General features: G+C 38.8%; 1 protein-coding gene across 1 annotated transcript; it reads right to left on the bottom strand.

Annotated features, from left to right (window-relative positions):
* Nucleotides 1–726: 726 nt before the first annotated feature.
* On the bottom strand, nt 727–22,283 carry GGH (gamma-glutamyl hydrolase; the record flags this gene model as incomplete). Its single annotated transcript, XM_080694771.1, has 9 exons — nt 727–956; nt 2,978–3,112; nt 7,611–7,704; nt 7,785–7,891; nt 9,744–9,885; nt 11,214–11,298; nt 14,161–14,211; nt 19,088–19,202; nt 22,175–22,283. 9 exons carry the CDS (start codon nt 22,281–22,283, stop codon nt 835–837), a joined length of 960 nt encoding a protein of 319 aa, XP_080550897.1. The 3' UTR covers nt 727–834.
* Nucleotides 22,284–23,567: the final 1,284 nt, after the last annotated feature.

Raw genomic sequence — 23,567 nt, 5'->3', positions numbered from 1 at the left:
AATAAAATATATCAGTAAAACAAAAGATTTCCTATACTTCAGACCTTTGAGGGAATATATGGGATGATGAGGAATAAAAAAAGACAACATAGATTAAGAAGTGTTCAAATGTACTGAAATTAATGAACAACAGCTTTTTACTTATTTTCTGTGGAGAAAAAAGTTCATTTACAAGTAGTCACAAATAGGTACCAAGGGCCTACTGTGCTAGACATTGTGGAAGATAAAAGTTCAACACTCAGACTGTCTTTAGGATGTGTTCCCTTTGACTGTGGAGTTAAAGTAATATCTGTATATCTCTATACGCATACTGTGCACTCATATGTGCGTGCACATGCACACACATGCGCGCACGCACCCACCTCCCCACGCACAATATTTCTGAGACCCAAAAAAGACATCACAAGGAAACAGGTACAAAATTTTCAGGGATGGGGATGTAGCTCAGCAGCAGAGCACTTGTCTAGCATGTGTAAGGCCCTGGGTTGAATCCCAGCACTGCAAAATAACACTAAAATAAAAAGTCTTCTGCAATAATGGGATGGGTGGGTAGTGGTAGTATTTATTTTTAAAACCAATAAATCAAAAAAATATTTAATCTCAAAACATTGTTTTCTAATCTTCAGATTTAAGAAAGCTTTTTTATAAAAAACACCATGATTATCTGTTGAATTATCAAATATGATATAAATAATAATGTACAAAGTGAAGAATCAGATCTAATCACATAGGAAAGGAATCTCTGTGGATTTCTAGTATTTTCACGAGTAACAGTTTACTATGATGATTTAGTCACAGAACAGCCAAGTTGGTCTATAAATATATTGAAGACTTTCAATTAAAAATGTAACATTGCTGGAATGAAGAAATATTTCCAGTAAAAACTGGCTGGAACTGATAAATCAGGGATTCCTCCTCTTCAGATTTAGATTCAAAGTGATGATTGTTTTTTCGAGCTGCAAGAAAAACAAAGTTTTTTTTAAAAAAAAAAAAAAAAGACTGGATGACAAGATTTTTAAAAAACGACTCTGTATTTCTTCCTGCAATCAGCATTAAGTAGAAAACACCAGTAAGAAGAGAAAGGCTTTACAAATACAGCAGCACCTGACTTCAGCAGTTACCTAACATACAGCAGCTCTACTTGCCCTGCTCGGGATCCCATGAGGCTCTTGCTCCACGATTCATTAAAACACTAAGTGGCTATATGTGCACCAGATGTGAAACAAAGCCTGGGATGAATACAAACTGGACCAGGGCCTAACACCTGAAAAGTCAGCCTCACAACCACCCAAAATCAAACCATGCAACATGTTTGCAGTTTAAGTTCACTAAGGGGCAATGAGAGTAAAAGGGTGGAGAGACTGGTAAAGCAGAGGCAGATGGAGAGTGAGGTGTTTCACAGACCAGGCAGAATTATGACAAACGAGGAGGCATTTGGTGTGGCTGAAGTCTACACGTGTAGGGTAAGAAGTCAGGCTCCACTCTAACATCAATGTATGGTAACATAGGTTCTGCTGGGCTTTTTAGACAGGAGAGTGGCAGATAAAGACCTCAAAACTGTTATATGCCCAAACTAGGAAACACAGAGGATACCAGTGGGACTCCAGATAATGGAGGGGAAATACCAGCAAAGTTTGAATGGAAAGATAGGAGAGGAGGAAGGCTGATCTTGATTAATGGGGGTCTACATCTGAATATGTGTAAAATTATGAATAAGACATGGTTAACCTAGACAACCATTGGTGGGAGGGGGGAAGGGAAAACGGGGGCGGGGGGAGAGGGCACCAAATATAGTTTAAATGTATACTATTTATGTTCAATAAAAAAATTGTTAAAAAAATAAATAAATTTTTAAAAAAGACTGTTATGTGGACAGGCATGGTGGCACACGCTTATAATCCCAGCATTCGGGAGGCTGAGATCGGAGGATCACAGTTTGTGGACAGCCTCTGCTACTTAGCGAGGCTCTTTACAACTCAGTGAGACCCTATTTCAAAAATAAAAGACTAAAAAATAGGGCTGGGGTGTATCTCAGAGGTAGAATGCTCCAGTGTTCCATCCCCAATACCATAAAAAAAAAAAACCTGCTATGTGATCACAATTGCAGCAAAAGCTGCTCTGCCTCCTGTTACTCTCCTTCACTCCCTCACCGACAACAGGAAAATGTTCTTAAATGCTGCATATGGGGGGTTTTGCTTTCTTTAATTTGGAGAGTTTATCGTGAAACTACCCATTCAATTGCACGTATTTCTAAACTGAAATGAACCAAGTATGAAATAGTTGGCTTTCCAGTAAGGGCAGAAGGGTAGATAAAAACTTGGGAAAGTCTGAAAATGAGATGAAAACAAGGCTCAGCAGCATCTTCAAATGGTGGTGCCCCACCTCAATGACGTTCTATTCATTGCAAGCTGTGTTCGTACCTCTTACACCCACATCATCAGCTAAATGGTAAGGATCTATACCCATCTACACCTCTCGATTTAAATCACAAACATAAATGGCATGAAAATCATGGCATTTTCATCATTAAAAAGCAGGTAAAGCTTATTAACTTTCTCCAACATGCCAATGACAGCCTGAAAATCACAGATTGGTAGGTATATATTCTATTTCCATATTGTCTTAGAAATGTAACATCTAATTCTCAGAGGTTATTATAATTAAAGCATTATTCCTCAAAAGAAGAATGAGGGAGAATATAAAAAAAAAGTATCCAAGAAAGAAAGAAAAAAAAATCATTGTTCTTTAAACTGTTGTTTAAGAATTCAGCCCACTTACCATCTACAATACTGCTAAATAATTGTCCCAGTATTAACTTAAACATCTACTATCTCAATTTCAGGCCTTTCATTTATTTAATTTTTTAAAGTTAAACCTATAGACCTTATGGAAGTTACAGAGTAAAGAGGTCATAAAAGTCCAGATGAGGGCAATATCCTTAAAAACTACACCCACATATTATGTACCCACATATTACCTTCAGAAACAAAGAATTCTGCTAAGTAAAATGCAGTCTTCACAGCATTAGGTTCATGGGAAATGCCTGATTTCTCCCATTCATAAGGTGCTTTCTCTGGGTGCCACTGGACACCATATATCGGATATTTCTTTCCTGTATAAAAAACACAAACCAGCCAATTTAATAATGGCTTAAGATCTTTCTTTACATATTCTATATAAACATTATTTTATAACTCACTGCCTTGAAGTAAAATTATACATATTCTTTCAGAATTATTCTGTATGAACAGAATAATTTCTGTTCATAGTCAATGTCAATTCCTGATAACATATTTCACTGATTTACAACCTTTTACAATTTGCAGTATGATCTGCTTTTCCAGATAACCGCAGTAAAGTAAAACAGTTTTAGAAGAAATCCAAGTTCAACAGTACACATATTGTTTTGCTTTTTTGTGGATTGTACCCAGAACCTCATACATGCTAGGCCAGGGAATAATATCTCTAACCTCAAGTACATATTTAATTAGTGACATGAGTTTCTTCTTTTTAAAATTTTTTATTGGTGCATTATAGTCACACATCTTAATGGGGTACAAGATGGTAGAGGCATACCAGCACACATCACCCAATTAGCCCTTACCCAATTTCTGTCCCATTCCCTCTCCGTCCCTCTTTCTCATGTTTGGCTTAGTGATTGACTTTGATGTTTGTTAATGTACATCATGAACATTAAATAATTTCCCTTTCCCCCCTCCCATCCCCTCAGGAGTTTCTTCTTGATATGTCTCTCTCCCTTTCATACACTGTTTTTATCCTAAAATGACATATTCATCTGAGAATGAATTATGCCAATACCTCTGGCATCCTTTTACATTAGTTAATTTGTCTCAGCCTAAATTGTGTGTTTCTCCTTGTTTATGGAATGATGCATGACTTTATGGTGTAGATTTTTAAAATAGTTTTTAAAAGATTAAAAGTTAGTGTTAAAGACTTCTTCATAATGATATTCAACTATTTTTCAAACTCTTAGATATCTTAAATCAAAAAATGGTGTGATCCCTCGGATTTGCTTTAAAAAAAAATAGTTCAATGTGAGGAGAAAGCAGATACAAAATAAGAATGGCCATGTACAGGCTGACAATTGTTGAAGTTAAGAGACAGAACCAACAGGGTACCTGAATCCCTAACTTCCAACCCAAAAGTTTCATTTAAATAATCTTTCAGCATCTATCTCTGAGGTTTACCCAAAGCCCTAGAAACACAGAAGAAGAAGAAGACACAGTTGCAGCTCTCAATGAGCTTAAACAAATACAAAGCAAGTATAATGGAAGAGCATGGGAGAAATGGGGAGGATTGTGGCAGAGAAGGCTTCTCGGAGATGACAACAGCTGACGAGGTTTTCAAGACCAGAGTCCACAAAGAGAAGGGAATGGGAAGGAAGCTTCTCAGAGAAAAGGCAGAGAGGTGAGAGACAGAGCTTGTGGAGGGCAACATGCTCTGAACGGGGCCACAGGAACACGGGTGAGAGGGGAGGCAGGGAGAGAGCCCAGAGCAGGTGATCTGGTAAATCCAGACTTTATTCTGTAATGGTGATGAGCCACAAGATCAGACTAGTATTTCAGCAGGATCATCAGTGACTGAAAGATGGAGGTGTGGTGCTCTTAGGAGGCAAATGTGGCAATCCAGGGAAGCAGACAGGACAAGAAGCAATGAGGATTAGATGAGGTCCTGAGGGTAGAGCACCATGATGACATCAGTGGCTTCATAAAAAGAGAAGCCTGAGTTAGCACGCTTCCTCGGTCTCGCCATGCGAGGCACTCAGCGAGGTTGTGATGCAGCAGAAGGCAAGCTGCCAAGCAGACAACTGTGATGCTTCCAGACTTCCAGCCTCCAGATCATGAGCTAAATAAACTCTGTTCTTTACAAACTCCTGTCTTGGGTATTCAGTTATAGCAAACACAATGATATGATTGATGTTCTTTGAACAGCATGTACTACTTCCACTTTGTTCCACTGAAACACCACTCACCAGCCTCCCTAAGTCAAAGACAAAAGCAGAGTCCATCTGACACACACAAAAAACAGATGGAGTCTTTTCCTTCTCTGTGCTCCTCAATTTCTCCCAGCACCTCCCCTGTCTAACCTATCCCGTCAAACTCTGTTCACAGGTGATTCCATCTAAGTCTCATCCAGTCTCTTCCTCCTGGGAGAGAGAGAAAACAGTCTATAAAATGACATCTCTAATGGCTTCTGGCTAACCCCTCACCTCGCACTGCATTTCAAGACCTTTCCTGCTACCTTGCTGTGTGCTGATCAGGTCTGGGATGCTCCCCACTTTTTTAGGAGTTTGCTACCTGTACAGATGAGTAAGGAATACTCTAAGACAGACAGACCCAAAGAGAAGACACCCAAGGAGATATCCAAAAAACGGCCAATATATATCTACTGAGACAAAAAATACCCATTATTTGAGACACATATATATTTAATAACAGGAAAAAAGGAAATATCCATATGTGTTATGCTTAATTCATATCATGTTCATAAGTCATCCTAAGCATTCAATCTATTCTAACTTACTGGAAACTATCAAGTACACTTAACTATAGTAGGGAAGTACACTAAACTATAGTAGGGTTTACTAACATTTGTTACTGCTTACAGTTGTCATTCCTATCTGAAAAAAAAATGTAGTGAAAAATAAAACAAATCAGCCACCATGTCAGCTCTGCAAGTTATCACTACCTACTTTGCTTTTCTCCTTTAGTTCTTCACAGGGAACTGTGACTCAGGAAACTCAAAGAGTTCATAGGGGCTAAAAGCCCAGGGACCTGGATGCCAACTCACATGACAACCAAACTCTTTGTTCTATTTGTTCTATTTTCCCTGCTTTCTTCTCACTACTTTTATTCACTTGACAACATTCTTTTTTCTATCTCCCTTTTTAGTTTCCAAAATTGTAAAATATAATTTATCAAATGCAAAAATAATATGCACACAGCTTACAAAACAAAATGTGTATATGGTTTTCCATCATTGAAAGGACATAAAACAGGACTGATCCTTCCAAAGTCCATCCCAACTGTATTCCTCTCCCTTCAACACAGTGAAAATCTTTTGTTGGTGATGGTCTTTGTCCATTATATGCATTACAAGCAACTCCCCCCCACACTTTTTTTTTTTAAATCTTCTGTGTTATTTTTTTTTTAAATACAACTTCATTTGGTTGAATTCATCAATATTTTACTTCAGGTTTATGTTGTTTTTTGTTTTTGTCTTGAAAACTCCTTCCCTTACACAAAAGCATAAAGATATTCTCCTTTACTTCTTCTAAACCTTGTTATACTTTTCCTTTCCTCTTAGGTCTTTTATGCACTTGAATTTTTATTTTTTAATATGGGGGAAAAAAGTTTCTCTCTGCCCCACTTTCTTCCTTCCCTCCAAGAGTTTTGACTGGACATGTTAGAATTTCTCAACTCTAGCCTCTTAATTTTAATCCTTCTATCAACACATCTTACATTTCTGTCTGTGGATTCTGAATTGTTCCTTCAGATAAACTGTCTATTCTAGTTCACTAATCTAATTATGGCCAACCTTCTGATTAATGTGTCTTCTGAGATTCTTATTTCAATTATATTCTTAATTCTAACCCCTAAATTTGGTTCAAGTCTGAATTTTTGTGCTTATATTTTTAAGTATCTCTTATTTCTTCATAATAATCTCTTATTTATCATAATACTGTATTTCATAATTTTACTATCTAAAGTTTGTGCAGGGATGACTATGTATCTGCTATTTCTGCAAGTGTCTCATAAATGGTACTTTGCTTCCTTGAGCATTAGTGATTTTTTGGCCAAGAACTGCTCCTGTTACTTCAAATTTTGTATGCAGAAAGTTCTTGAAGTCTGGAATACATGTTTGATATATTCCTAAGACAGCTATTTATTTACATTTGATTTTACCATGCATGTGTGTACACTACCAATCTGAGACTACTTTTAACAAAATTCTTGACTTAAAATGTGTCCAGCTTCCCAGTTAGCATAATATGCCACCTGTCACTACGAGTGCTTAAGGCCTGGTCACCTCACTGTCCCACTCCCTTAGTGTGGTACAAGAGGCAATTCTCCTTGCATTTCTGCAGGCAGGATTCTGGGTATAGTCAGAGTCCACCCTTCCCTTGCAGGGATAGCCTTTCAGGTTCTGCTCTACGGGGTACTCTTATATAGGGAGGAACCTGAGCTTTGTTTCGGATTCTTCTGACTCAACAATAATGCTGGTTTAAATATTCCCATCATCTCAGAGTTCTGGCCTTGAACAGTCTTAATTTTCTTGCCATTTCATCAAGTATGTAGAAGAGAATCTGTCAAGGTCCTTAATCTGCGATACTGCTAGAAACATAGCCCACTTTCTTCACTCATTTTATCCTCCTCCCTACCACCTTATTATTTGTTTTTCATCTTCAGCACTGCATTCTAAAAAAATCCAGATAAATAGTAAATGATTTAAAACATGGGTGAAACATGACTTCTCCCCCAAAATGCTCTCAAATCCATCTTAAGGCCCCAAAGTAACATAATTGTATTTGTAAGAAAAGCTGTGTAAAATCAAAATTAATAAAGTTTACATGCTTCAGTGATATATACCTTCTATCGATGAAATGAACTCCATCTTGTCACCATCAATATTTGTAGTTAACACACTGAAAAACTTCTTTAACTTTTCATTATTTGTAAAATTCTAGAGTATAAAATAAAACAAAATAATTAATTTTGTAATTACTCTAAATTTATTTGTTTCATTGTGTATTGATGTGGTACCTTCATGGAGAGGCTCAATTTGTGAAAATTTGCAGTAAGAGGTTCTGCTGCTAGTGAATACAATAAGTCATCAGGAAAACTGTGGAACATTCTGCTTTGCAATGCATCTGAAATAATTTAGGCACAAGACAAAAATGTAAAGAGAAGTCATTATTAAAAAGTATCAAGGTGACTACATAAGTAAAAAACACTATTTCCACAGAAGCACTCATGTCAAGCCTAAAATTAATCTAAATTCTAATATGTCCCAGACTTATTTTTCTTTTAGAATTTTAATATCAATACATAAAGTTTTTCTGATATAAGAATTTGTTCAGCTAGCCATAGAATAAGCAGCGAATCTTATCTCCAATTCCCCCAACATCTCTGAAAAACAGATACAGTTTTCCAAGTGTTATACAATTGTTTTCCCAGAAAAGGATCCAGAATTTCCAACATATTTCTGAAGGTACCTTGGACTTAAAAGGTTAAAAACAACAATGTGGAAAAAAACATTAACCAAGCCAAATTGTTTCTAGTCAGTAAACAGCTCAATAGCTCTGTCATCAGACAAACAGACTCAGACACCACCAGAGTTTAAAAAAAAAAAAAAACATCCTGATGTGCTAAAGGCTCTGAGGACAGTTGTTCCAAACCAGAGCCCTCATTCTTGCTAATGGATTCCATGAGAACACCAGTACCTTGGAACTCTTTTTGCATAAGAGTTTTGCCACACACACAACCAAATTAATCTGAATGAAAACATGCTCTTCTCATAGAACTCTTACAGTGATTAGGTGATAAAATGAAAAAAGAGCTTTCAAAAATATAAGGCATTGTAAAAGTTTTATGGATGTCTATTATTTTCCTTCTAAAATCCTTATGAAAACAGGAGTAGTTGGTAATATTCAATTCTGATGATCCAGAGATCTAACAACCTATAAGAATCATTATCTACTTATACCATAGAATAAAGAACCTGTCTGGCCTTTGTTCTAGGTACCTTACAAAAAGCTTCTAAAACCCTTGGAATTTCCTAGGTGATATGATTGTTTTTGTTATGCTAAAAGGGTGATTCTGGTGGGCCCCTAGGTTATCTCAGGATAGGGTTGATTACCAAAAAGACTAATCACATGACTAGGACTTTGAGGGACCAGAACTCTGGGATGAAAAAAGGGCTAGAGATCGAGTTCAATCCTGTGGCCAATGATTCAGTCAATCATTCTTCTGCAATGAAACTCCAATAAAAACTCTGGATACCACAGTTCATTGCAGTTTCTGGCTGGTGAGAGAATACAGAACTTTATTGAATTCTATAAATCATTTTGGTGACTTATCAAACATCAAAAGTAATGCCAATTCTCAAATTTTTAGCAATCTGGTAAGAAGAGTGGGTGGCCTGAGGATATGATTTCTGGCTGATATCAGAAACTGGGGAACATACCCTTTAACTTCTAGGGTCTAGACTAATTCAAAGTGTTTAATACCAGAATTAAATTCTAGTACACCAGTTGAGGTTGAAACAAAGTAGACAGCCATGGGGAAAATGTTGACACCATAGTCATAATAGATAACATCTATAAGAGTTAAATCACTCAGCACACTGACTAAAAAATACTTAATTCTCACACATACGTACAAAAACAAACCCCTACTAGGTAAATCTTTTGCAACAAGAAATTTTAAGCTAAGAAAGGCTAAATGATTCCCCAAGGCCAAAGTAAGAAAACTAGGACTCAAAACCAAGACCAATTTCAGAACTCTTAATCACACATAACCCTGATATAACAAGCAATGAGATATTGGAATTCAAATTCTTTAAATCATCTTCATAAATCAATACAAAGGTACTCATTCATAACTTTAGCCCATGTAGATAATTTAAAAATTAATGTCATGAGCCTTGTAAATATTCATACTTACTACTTACTAATCTTGTTCAGTAAATATTTTTAAAATAGTTGAAAAGAGTAGCCTCACCTCTAGTGAAGTTCAGTGACAATATTGTATGCGTAGTATTTTTTGTGGGAATTAATAATAACTCCTCACTAATCAGAACGGAAAGCTCCTCAAACCCAAGGCATGTGCCCCACACAGGAAAGTAGTCTCCATCATCAAAACTCTGTAGAATCGGAGAGAAAAAAAACTAAGTTTATTCAAACTCTTCAAAACAAAAATTGTACCTATGGTACATCATCGCTAGGCAGGCATCAGTGTTATGCACAGGTTTCTGAAAAATTGTCCAGGATTCATAACTAGGTTATCAATCTCTCTTCAGACCAAACTCCCACACAGGCTAGAAAAAGTGAGCTATGCCATATTATTTATCTTAACCTAATGACTATAAAGGCCTAGATATTTAGTTTTTAAGTAATTATCTCAAATGCTAAAAGCAGTCATTTAGAAAAATATTTAAGAAAACGTTGGCAAAACACTAGGGCCAGCAAGATTAATTATGAAATTGCTGTTAATAGTTAAAGGGAGAAGCCGGGTGTGGTGGCACACGCTTGTAACCCCAGCATTCCAGAGGCGGAGACAGGAGGATAGTGGTTTGCAGACAGCCTCAGCTACTTGGTGAGGCCCTTTGCAACTCACTGAGACCCTGTTTCAAAAATAAAGAATAAAAAATAGTGCTGGGATGTCACTCTTAGGTAGAATGCCCCTGGGTTCCATCCCCAGACCCATACACACACGCGCGCGCACACACACACACACACACACACACACACACACACACACACAAAATAGTTAAAGGGAGAAACAGCAAGGATCTACACTGTGGTACAAAGGCAGGCCCAAAGCAAGACATTACAAAGGAAAAGTCAGAGACTGCATGGTAAATGAACATGGTCCAAGTAATTGTGAAGAAAGACCAAACAGGGTTGAGTGGACTGGCAAGAAGAACAAATTCAAGACAAAATAACAACACAGAAACAATGTTCAGTACATAATAAAAACATAAGGGGCTACAAAAAGATTCTAGAATTATTAAGCCACATGAGGATGCGGTTCATATCTAGAAGCCAAGAATTAGAAAAAACACACAAAAACCAGGTTGAAAAGTGACTGGTTGCTAAAGAACAGATGCCTAAAAAGTTAAAAGGGCTGAGCTAGGGTAACTGTGAAAGAAGTGTTACCACATGCTTATAAAATAATCATCCTAGGTTAATTACATCTGTAATAACAGTACTTGGGAGGTTCAGACAGGAGGAGCACAGGGTTTGAGACCAGCCTCAGCAACTTAACAAGACCCTCAGCAACTTAGTGAGATCCTGTTTCAAATTTAAAAAAAAAAAAAAAAAAATGAAATAGGGCTGGGTGTATGTAGCTCAGAGCTAGAATGCCTTTGGGTTCAAACTCTGGTACCAAGAAAAGAAACAACAAAAGAATCATCCTCATAGAAACTGTTAAATCCCATCTGCCTTTATAAGTAAGAGCTGATATATTTACCTGTATGGCTAAGTCATAAAATATATTGGCCACTCTAGCATAGCTTGAGTTCAGGAGATTAGCACTGCCTCCAGGGAAGAGGATTCTGAAAAATATTAGAGAAGATGCATTTTACTCCCATACATGCAGAGAAAAATAAAAAATCCTTTCATTTTAAAGCAATATTTTCCTTATTGTATTAGCAGTAAGGTTATTAAAGAAAATTAGAAATATAAGGCAAATATATCTATTGGCAACTCTAGCTATTCAGAAACTACTATAGCTAACAACTTGTAAGTTTATCTCAGAACAATAAAAATTGAACTATACATGTCAAAGTTTAGAAAATTTGGGATATGCAAAATACTACTTTCCATATTCAAACAAATATTCTGTTCAAAAAAACATATTCTGCTTCTTCTATGAGTAAGGAAAGGTATTACCCTGAGACAAAGAAAAGTAGCTTTTGCTTTTAAGAAGATCACAGTAGTGGAAAATATGTAAATAACTGTGTGGTAGGACATCTGCCATACTACATAGAAAACTCTGGAGTTAAAAGTAAAGTAGCTTACTCAAGACTCCTTAGCAGTTCTCTCTTTCCATTAATTCAGTATTAAAAAGTCTGCCTCTGACCAAATTTAGCATGTCTAAGCCTAATGGTCTTCCATACAGTAAAACTTGACTGACCCTCCCAGATAGATGGCAAGCACCTTGAAGCAGCACTCTTCTTCATCTCTGTATTCCATAACCAACTAGGGGATTCCCTGCACAAATGGAGCTCAAAAAGGTGCTTTTGAAGGTGAATTAGAGTATTGCCTTTTTTCTGGTGACACTCAGAAATAGTAAGTTACAGTCCCTGGTTTTCCACAGTTCAAAGCCCAGCTTTCCATGCCTGTGCTATGGAAGAAAGTATGGTCCTACTGGAGAAAGAAGTGGTGTCAATACAGGACAAAGGTGGGGAAGATAAAAAAGGGTCCCCCCCCCTTGTCAATCTAAGAACCACTGATGGTTTCTACCAAGACACTCAGCCTCTAGACAAGCTGACTACCAAAAATATTTATTCCTGTCTACACAACTATTTCTGATTCCTTTTCGAATAGGAATGCAGTTAGAGGAAAGCAAAAAGATATAAAGTAATTCAAAGACGTATATTTTCAGAGTTCTTCCATTATATTCTACCTGGGTTTAATTATCTTCGTCATTGCCAAAGTATTTTGTACATACCAGGCATTATAAATGTTTTACCAACTTTCATAGTAAATAGTTAATGAACCAAACTGAACAAGTATTTTTAACACAGTATTAAAAGAAACGCAATATATACATGAAAATATTTTAAAAGTAAAACTAGTAACAAAGCTTTTTTTTTTTTCAGAAACTTTACAATAAAAAAATCACTTCCAACCCCACTGATAAATGACTAATGTAAAATTTTGCTATTTTGACTTAGTAGAAATATGCCATGTAAGCCAGGCATGGTGGCACATACTTGTAATCCCAGCATTCAGGAGGCTGAGACAGGAGGATCTTAGTTCAAAGACAGTCTCAGCTACTACTTAGTGAGGCCCTTTGCAACTCAATGAAACCCTGTTTCAAAAAAAAGAATAGAAGAGCCCTGCGTGGTGACACAAGCTTGTAATCCCAGTACTTGGGAGGCTGAGAGAGGAGGATCTACAGGTTCAAAGCCAGCCTCAGCAACTTAGTGAGACCCAATTTCCAAATAAAATATAAAATAGGTGTGGGAGTATAACCCAGAGGTAGAAAAGCCCCTGGGTTCCACCCTCAGTACCACAAAAAAATGGAAGGAAGGAAGGAAGGAAGGAAGGAAGGAAGGAAGGAAGGAAGGAAGGAAGGAAGGGCTGTGGATGTGGCTCAGAGTTGGAATGCCCCTGAGTTCCATCCCCAGTTGGAATGCCCCTGAGTTCCACCCCCAGTACTGAAAAAAAAAAAGAGAGAGAGAAAGAAAAGGAATATGCCATGCATGTTTCCTCGCCGTGACCTTAAAAACAAAGCAAACAATAAGTATACTACAGGTACCATCCTATGTCTTGCTTTTTTTAAATAAGAATTATTTACATGAGAAAAGTGATCCTAAGCTCCTAAGCATTATCTATAGATATGCTAATTTAACTTCTGCATAGTATTTTATTACATGCATATATTTTATTTCATTTAATCAATACCAACCTGATGAACCACTGAGTAACATCTAATTGAGAGCTTTTTCAAGTTTCTGGGTCAATAGATATGTGCGTTTCTAGTTTCAAAAGATACTGCAAAACTATCCCTAAAAGGACTATATAATTTACACCCATACTAATAAATATGAAAATACTTGTTTCCTCATACCCTCACCTTGCTTATTAACAAACTTTCTGAGCTTAGCTAACCTGATAATTAATTGCTTCATAAACTTTTCTTCCTTAAATTAACAGTATTGTAAAACTTTTTTTTTCATTTGATTAGAAGTCTTCTTCTTTGAGCTAACAAATCACATTTTTTTTGTGTGGTGAAACTAGAGAACAGAAATTTTCTTCCTCAAGTTCTATTCAAATTACTTCAGAAAGATAGCCAATCAATATCCTCAAATGTAGGACATATAAATCCCCAAAGAAGTAGTATGGCTTGCTATTCAAAGTGGCTTAAAATTACTTCAGACAAGCTCTGAAAGAACAAAGATTATGTTATACAATTACAAAATTAAATAAAATTATATTCCTATTGTGTAACAATTACATATTTCCTAATCTGCCTCCTACTCTTTACAGGACTTCTGCATTTCCCAACAAGCATTTCATTTCCTATAAAAGAATTCAGAAAACTAATGTTATATCACTCTAAGACAGCTGCATAGAAACACATATATTTAGATGTATTTATTTGCAAAAGCAGATTATATAGACACTTATTCACTGTATCAAGACAACTGATACTTATGACTAATTTGTAGAGTATCAAGCCAACTTACCCATTGATAGATTTAAATAATTTTTTATACTTGCTTTGTGGAAGATCAACCCTGAAAAAATAAAAACAGTTCATAAACACATTCATTTCTGAATCTTATAAAAAAAATTACACCAAATGAAGTTACTACATTAATATTTAAAAGTCAGATAAAAATGATTCTTGCCAGGCATGGTGGCACACACTTGTATTCCCAGCATTTGGGAGGCCAAAAAAAGAGGATCACAGTTGGAGGACAGCCTCACGTACTCAGGCCCTTTGCAACTCAGTGAGACCCTGTTTCAAAATAAAGAATAAAAAATAGGGCTAGGGGTGTAGCTCAGAAGTAGAATGCCCCTGGGTCCCATCCCCAGTACTGCAAAAAAAAAAAAAAAAAAAAAAAAAAAAAAAAAAAAGATTCTTAAATACTAGACAATATTACCTACTTCTCTATCTTTCTAGGGGCAGTTTCTCAAACTACATAAAAGTCACATAATTATACCTTCATTTTGCTAATCAGACAGGTAATGTGTCTGTCTGTGGTCTAATGGAATGAAATATGCAAGGTATGGGTTAATATGCAAAGTACTAAAGACCATGGGAATTGGATTCTAGTAGATTCTGATAACTAAGAACTATAAAAGAAATCTAAGAATATCCAGTAATTTTATGTGAAGACCAAATAGGCCTCCCTTAACTATATGCATCTCTGGAAGAATAAAAGCAGTACAAATAAATGTCAAATCCCTACTTCCATTTCCTCCTCACCAACCAGCTGCAATGGTGTAGGGACTCCCATGTATTCAGAAGCCAGGAGAGTTCAAACACAATGACAGATCACACATTCCTCACTATAGACTAGCCTACTTATTCTGAAGCACCCTTGATCACATAGCCATGAAGGATCTTCTAATAACGACCATGTTTTGATTACTTTATCTAGTCTCCAGTGAAAACTTGATGGGATTAATTTTAAAAATTGGCAACAAGCTTTCATTAAGTAACAGATGTCTGTTTTCCCAAAAGTTCAATAAAATGCAAGCAAGGCTGGGCATGGTGGCACACCCTTCTAATCCCAGTATTTGGGAGGCTGAGACAGGAGTCTCAGCCTTAGTGAGGCTCTCTGCAACTCCGCGAGACCTTGTTTCAAAATAAACAATGAAAAGTTGGGCTGGGGATGTAGCTCAGACATAGAATGCCCCTGGGTTCCATCCCCAGTACCACAAAAAAATAAATAAATGAATAAAATGCAAGCAAAGAAAGCATCATGTTTATGAAATTTTTCTAAGAACTTTCTATATTTAGCAGTCTTCTGTTCCTATAAGAGAGTAAGACACAAGCCCTTATCACTCCCTTAAAAAAATAAAGATTTGCAATAAGATGTCACCTACAATCAGTCCATCAGTCCACTTCTACTCCATGGAGAAGTTTGGAGGGGGTGGTGTTGAACAAATCTCCTAGTATGAAGCAGACACCTATGAAACCTAGAGCTCCGGCTGTGCTCTAAATGCAAACCCTTCTGCTGGGCGTGGTGGTGCATACTTGTAATCCCCGCGCTTGGGAGGCTGAGACAGGAGGATCACACAGGTTCGAAGCCAGCCTCAGCTACTTAGTGAGGCTCTCAGCAACTTAGCAAGACCCTGTTTCCAAATAAAATATAAAAATAGGTCTGAGAATATAGCCCGGAGGTAGAAACCCTCTGGGTTCCACCCCCAGTACCACAAAAATAAATAATTAAATAAATGCAAACCCTTCTGGCTTTTCCTCTAAGTCCAACTGAGCTTTGAAAGTCAAGGTCTGTTGTGCAAAGTTCACAGTAAATCTTCTTCCAGCAGAGAAACAAAAAGCAGTGGGAGACAGCGGAAATCTACTTACTACCGTCTTAAATAGAGAGCAGACTGACAAGCAGTGGGAGACAGCGGAATTCTACTTACTACTATCTTAAATAGAGAGCAGACTGATAGACAGGCCAGCCTCAGGATGCAAGCCAATAGGGAGGTGAAATGTGAACCCACAAGTTCTCAACATTGTGCCAGTCCAATCTCTCCAGACTGTGTCAAACAAGAAAGGAACCAAACAGCCACAACTCGAGAGCCTCCCTATGGATATTTAATTATTTAGATTGAGCAATCACAGCCATCAGGAACCAGAATGAATATGGATCACTGAGCTGCCTACCAAGGACTCCTGCCAACTAGCTGTGCAGGCTAGTTTCAGTCATTCCATTAATTATACAAAAATGGCTCCCACAGTGTCCATGACTGAATCTTTGGGCCCCATTTATCACTATTAAGGTGCCTGACTGGTACCTGATGTGTCACTGATTCTTCTGCCTCAGGGGCCTGTGAAAGAAAACAGGTCAGATCATTTCCCTGATTTCAACGCGTCCCTGATTTTAACACAGATGTTATCTGTATATTGTCAAGACATTTCCTGAAACAAAAGCCCCTCTCTAAACAGAATATAAGAAATAGTTCATTCTCTCCTTAACTAAAAGAAAATGACTAAGCCCTGGTAACCATAGCAAATGGCACTCCGCCTCAGCAGCATGAGGTGGAGTAGCAGACACCACTGCCCGTGGACAGCACCTGCCCCATTTAAAGTCAGATCCACACTCGAGTCCAGGAAATAGGCCTGTGCAACACAGGGAGACTCCAGCCCCACCCCCTGAATAAAAGAAAATCAGAGCCAGATAACTATCTTCAAGAAGAGCCAGAAAGTCTGACTTTTGTGAAATCTTCTGATTTATAAATGTTTTCAAATGCCCTGTGAAACAAACCCATTTTTAAGCCAGAACTGATCCATGGGCTGCTTCATCCCACCTTTCAGGAAGTAGGGCGGGTTTCCACCAGTCTTGCAGTGGGAACTGATACTATCCTGAGCACACCAAGTGCCGAGAGAGATGATAGCAAAGAAAAGGCAAAGGAGACAAAGGTAAGCCTCCTCAACCACTGCCAGCTTCCATCCTCCTTGTCTCCTCTCAACTGCAGAAGGCAGCCCCCAGCAACCAAAATACAGATGCGAAGCTAACACTGCTGGCGGGACTGTTTTATTCTCATCCTACATTAGGGAACCTTTTGCAAGCTAGTCTGGAAATATAGCCTCCATTCTTTCTAAAGGATCACATGATTCCAATTCCAGAAAATATACTCTTAAAATAAACTTTGGAACCCCAAACTGGATATTAACCTTTATGCTGACAATCACATTTTTCAGCATCTCTGCCATAAACACCAGTGATCCACAAGTCGTCTAGTTTCAAAATTTCCCTGATTTCAACACTTCCATCTTCCTCATCTCTTTATTCCTCCCTGTGCTCTTTTATTTTATTACTCATCTTGGCTTCCTGAGGGTTTCTCAAGGACACACACCTATCCAGCTTCCAGCCTCTGCTCTGGCCAAGCCTGCATCACTTCCCAGACAGACCACTTGTGACAGCCTTTGAACTGGGTTACTTGTTTTTGTCTCTTCTATCTCGGCCCACATGACCAGCATTGACAGCCTAGAAAATTAGTGTGCATTTAAAAAACTTCCTGTGATCAAAATTCAAACACTATGCAGGAAAATTCTGGTACTACCTGGATTCAAGTAAGATTTCATTTGAAAAATAAGAAGTGCTACTAAAAAGTAAAGATTAATGTTAACTGAATGTTTGCCTTAGAGTAGAAACAATGTAAGTATAAAAGATCAAACAATAAGACAATTCTCATGCATTTAAAAAACATTTTGTGGCACAATTCTCTAAACTGTAATATTTGCATTTTCATAATACACTTAAGTGATATAATTATTTAAGTGTGTGTGTGTGTGTGTGTGTGTGTGTGTGTGTGTGTGTGTGTGGTGCTGGGAATTGAAATCAGGGCATTCTACCTCTAAGCTACACTCCCAGTCTTAATTTTTATTATTTTGATACAAGGTCTCACTTAGTTGTGGAGTGCCTCACTAAGTAGCTAAGGCTGACCGAAAACTGGGATTCTCCTGTCTCAGCTTCCCAAGTATTAGGATTACAAGCATGTGCCACCACACTCAGCATTATTTAACTTTTAATGAGGAATTATTTACAAAATCAGGTTGTAGAGAATAGTTGTATTTTGTGTGTGGAATCCTTTCTAATGAATTAGATGAGGTTCTTAGAAAAATCTAATATACTAATTTAACTGATATTATAAATACTTTAAAAATCTAATATACTAATTTAACTGATATTATAAATGTAAATAAGAGATGAGGGTAGCTTCCAAATGAAAATATAAAATGAGCTGGACATGGTGGTGCACACTTGTAAACCCAGTACTAGGAAGGCCAAGACAGGAGGATCACAGATTTGTAGCCAGCTTCAGCAATTTAGGCCATCCTGCAACTTAGTGAGACCCTGTTTCAAAATAAAAGAATAAAATTGGGCTGGAGATGTAGCTCAGAGGTAGAAAGCCCTGGGTTCCATCCACAGACCCACAAATAAATAATAAAATAAAATTAAAAAGCTTATAATTTATAATTTATATAAAGCAACAACATTGCTATGTTAGTCTTTTATGAATTTTTAATCAAGAGTGTGAAGATATTTTTAATAATCATCTTCTAAAAGATCTTCACTAAGTATTCCCTTATCCTAATATGAAATCAAGCTGGCTAAGTTGTAGATGCTGTTATTCTGTGCTTTTCGTATGGTCTTTATAAAGACCGTCTCTTTTAGGGTAAAGAAAACTATCATTCTCAATGCTAATAAAAATTACATACCTTTAATGACATTAAGCTGCATACAGCTTCACACATTATATAATTTAATGAACGACTAAGAGCATAAAATTTGTGGGGTTAAAAGATTTGTGGAAGAAAATAAGATGTAATGTTACTACATTTAAATGATATAATCATAGGAGAGAAAGTATTAACTTTGGATATAAAACGCAGAAAAATTTATAAACAGTATAAAAAACATTGAACCATACCTCACTGGTACGACTCTTGCACCTGCAGACTCTAGATACTTCACGTAAGACGCAGCGATATAGTATTTCCCAAGGTTTTTCATCTTCCCATTTTGGCATTTTTGCATTAATATTCCTATGTTAAAAAATGTTTTAGTGCCAGGCAAATTCCTCCATTTCTTGCTCAGAAACAGTATTACAGCACAGAATAAACATCACTGTTTTATTTTCTCAGTTCACATAATTAAATAGGAAGCATCTCCTGCAAGTCTATCCGTAGACTTTCGGAGAGAACTGGTGGGGGCTGATCTGAGTTCCAGGTAGTCTCCACCCTCCCACCACATCAGGGAGACCAAATAAAACACCAAAGTAGATTTACAACAGTGCCCCCGCATCTCATGCAACCTTAGACCTAGAGTCTGCCTCAGAGCACACATCCCAAAATCTACAAGGTAACTAGCTGTTCCCTCCCCATATACGCTGAAAGACACAAATGCTTCCGTACCAACAAAGCAGCAGAGTAGAAATATCCACATCTTTCAACATCACCTCAGTTTGAGCAACCAATATCTCCTCTTCCCCAACTCAGACCATTGGAAAGTTTCCATCCATGCTTAAGGAGCCTTCCAACTCCAACTACTTTCCACCTAAAAGCAAAGCTGATCATAATCATCCTTTCTTCCTTCATTCAATCTTGTTGAATTATACTCATGCCAGAGACTGAGTTAGGTGCTAGGGACACATGAATGAAGAATACAAAAAGCCCTGCCTTGTGGGCTTTAATTTTCATACGTGGGAGAAAGGGAGATAAATAACAAGACAAGAATGTACAATAGGTAGTGTGAGGGATCATGGTTAAGTGTCAAGTACAGCAAAAAAGGGTGTCCCATTTATAGAGTCTCTTAACAAAGGTGGCCTGGCACAACTTAAGAAGGTACATGACACTCAAGTCAAGACTTTAGAGAAGTGACTGAGTTACGCCACATGCAAATATACCTGGAAGAGGAACATCTCAGGGCCAGGGACCAGCAAATACAAAGTCAGGAGTCAGCCCTGTCACAGTGCAAAGAGCTCATTTACCTAGAGCCAAGTAAGAGAAGGGAGAAAGCAACCAGAAAGGAGATGGAGATGTACAAATCAGCTAAGGTCACCACCTTGCTTAAGAACCTCCATGGGTTCCTAAGATTTAATAATTCTGTAAGACTCTGCATTGTCTGTCCCACCAACCTCTCTGTCCTCCTCTAAGCACTGAAACCCAAGCCAAGCACAGTGGTGGCATCCAGCACACATCAAAACATGCTAAGCAGCCAGGCACAGTGGCGCATGCCTGTAATCTCAGTATTTGGGATGCTGAGACAAGAGGATCACAGGTTTGAGGAGAGCCTCAGCAAATAGCGAGACTCTCATCAACCCAGTGAGATCCTGTTTCAAAATAAAAATAGGGCTGGGGGTATAGCTCAGAGGTAGAATATCCCTATGTTCAATCTCTAGTACCACCAAAAACAAAAAAACAAAACAAAAAAAAACAATACTAGCACTAAGCATGCACAAGACTAGTGAGTACCTGTGCCTATATCCTTCAGTATTTCATCTGGAACACTCTCAATCTCTCCATAGGCCACCTGACAGGAAGAGTCTGCTGTCTGTATTACTCATTAACATTTTTAAATGTCAAAATATGTTCAGTAAGACTGTTTCCCTCTTCGCTGGAGATGAGATGATCCTCATTACAGAAAATGAAATTTCACTGGGAAAAGAATAATTAAGGAATGACATAGGAAATTGAGTAGGCAGATGGGGGAAATACCAAAAAGTGGGGCATGGAGCATCATGGGGAAATAAGGTAAAGAAAGTAGAAAAGATCATTAAATTAAATTCCACCAACATCCCCTCCCTTGCCCCCATATACTCACTTTCCCCATTTTTTGAAAAAGAGCTCAAGCTGTATGTCATCCCTGGCCCTCAACATATGATCCCACACATATCTTAAGACATCTCACAGCTTTCATGGCTTCCTTGTCTTTGACTCTTTTGCACTTTCTAAATTAATGCCTGGCACATACTAGGTGCCCAGTAAATGATTTTGATTGATGAAGGTAACAAAAAACATTCTCCCTTTATATTTGACCTAGGACTACAACCAATTCTAGGAAAAGGCAATGAGTTCCCTCTCTCCTTTTCTCCTTCTCCCTAGACTCACAATTTGCAGCCCACTACATACATGGTTTTTTCCTTCAAGAATGTAACCATCAATGCAAATAAATATGCAACAAGGCTTTCCAAGTTCCAAATATTAGTCAGTAACCTGTCTGCAAACTAGACACAATTTGTATCATCTACAAATCAATGCTCATCTACTTTGTTTAGTTACAGAACAGAAAACAATGCCATGAATGGAATAAATCTACAGAGTGAAATAAAACCAATGTTAATCTTAAATACATAAATTTCTTTCAGCAAGTTTTAGTCCCAGGCTAATTTCTCCTAGTTAGCTCTCCCTAGCCCTGAGTCAAATGTCCTTCTTTTCATGCAAACTGGTTTTACTCCCTTTAAAATGTAAACGTGCAAGAAACAAAGAAATTACATGTTTTACTTTCACACTAATAGAACTGACATTAGGATCATACCAGCCACTGCTGCCTTCTGATGCTGAAGATGATAAAGTCAATTTCTTGCTTATCTAATCAATCTATTCCATTTTAAAAATATATAATGCATTGTATCTTGAAATACACCCTCAACTAGAGAAATTTTAATATAATGCATGTACACATTTTATCAATGCAAACTGGTAGAAACCCTAGCTATGTGAAAAAATAAATTTTATCTTCTAGCAGAAATGCCTCAAAATGCTTCGCTAAGAACAAAAACAGGAAGACCCGCAGGATTCTTCAGTTTACCCTTCTCCCTCCCAACTTCCAGAGGCATCGGAGTCCACGGAAATCAAGGAGGCACCTGCTACATTTCAGTTCGACTCAAACAGTGTCTAGCCCAGCTCGTACTTGTACTAAGCTTCAGAGGCACTTGCAACCCAGCCCCGGGGCCCTCGCAGGCGGGACCAGAGCGCTGGAGCCCAGCAGCTGGAGGCGCCCCGCAGGGACTTCTTACCGATGATGGGCTTATCCACGCTGCGGTCGTAGGGTCTGCTCAGCCCGATGCTCACCATCGCGCAGAGGAGCGTGCCGGCCACGCACAGCAGGCAGCCCAGCCTCGCCATCGCGCCTGCCGCCTCCCGCCGCTGTTCAAAGGCACTGCGGGCGCGCGGAGCGGCGCGGCATAGCTCCTGTCACCGCCGCCCCGGCCGCCCGCTCCGGGGGCGTGGCCGCGCCGCGCGGGCCTCTGGGAAATGCAGTACGGGCGCGCGTGAGCCGCGGGGCGGGGCCGGGAGCAGGGGCGGGGCGGGCGGCTCCGGGCGCGCGCGGCGCGCTCACCCCACGGCCGGGCACGCGCCCCGGGCACACGCGCCGGGCCCCCGCCGGCTCTGCCCGCTCGCCCGCCGGCCCCTGCGGCCCGGAGCCGCCGGGCGTCCGGTCAGCTGGCCCCAGTCGCCCGAGGTGGCCGAGGCGGCAGCTCGGTCCCCGCGGCCGAGTTCTGGGCCCGCCGGGCCAGTGTGGTAACCAGGCAGCCGGACCTGGCGGAGGTTCTGGAAGGCCGCCCGCCTGCGAGCTCGGCTCCGCGCCAGCGGCCGATCGGGACCCGGGGCGGCTCGGGCGCCGCCACGAGGGCCGGGGCCGGGGTCTCCACCGGCCCAGGGAGCAGCAGCCCCGGCCGCGCCCGCAGGTAACGCCGTGTCCTGTGAGCAGGGGCAGGGAGGCTGGCTCGGCTTCCTATTCATTCAAAGTATTCTGAAGGTTCCCAGTGTGCAGATACATAACTGGTAATAGGTTGAAGTTCCCACCTATGCAGGTCTGAGAGTGTAGCCCGGAGATAGAAGGGTTTCCAGGAACCCCAGTACCACCAAAAAAAAAAAAAAAAAAAAATCAGATTAAAACTGAGTATTTGAAAACCTACTTGACCAAAGCTAAGTATGGAGAATGAAAAGATAAGTTGGACGATGTCTTTATCACAAGAGGTTCATAATTTAGTAATGAAGAGATAGAGAGATGACTTGTGGAGAGAACCAGGGCAAGTTTCATAATATTTTAAGAAGAACAAATGCAATAAGTAGCCTGGCTTAACAAGAAAATGATGTTTTCATAGAAGGGTGTGGTGTGAGATAAGCCACAAAGGATGTGGTAAAAAGATATTGTGAAAACACCAAGCTGGTTTTCAGCACAATTGAATAAACAGTGATCCATTGTAAATATGAATTTTGGGGGCTGAAGTAATAGACTATGCACAAAGTAAAACAATTATTAATTTGCATAAAACAAAAAATCTAGGTTGAATAAAAATGTAAATGTGAAAGGCAAAGTGTTATACTTTCATAAAAAAAAGGAATGTGTGTTTCTAAACTTGGTGTGGGAAGGTCTCAAATTATTGATTTTAAAAAGTTACTGAA

Source organism: Muscardinus avellanarius (genome assembly GCF_963383645.1).
Source record: "Muscardinus avellanarius genome assembly, chromosome: 4".
NCBI classification, from domain to species: Eukaryota; Metazoa; Chordata; class Mammalia; order Rodentia; family Gliridae; genus Muscardinus; species Muscardinus avellanarius.
This window is presented reverse-complemented; position numbering and strand designations above follow the sequence as displayed.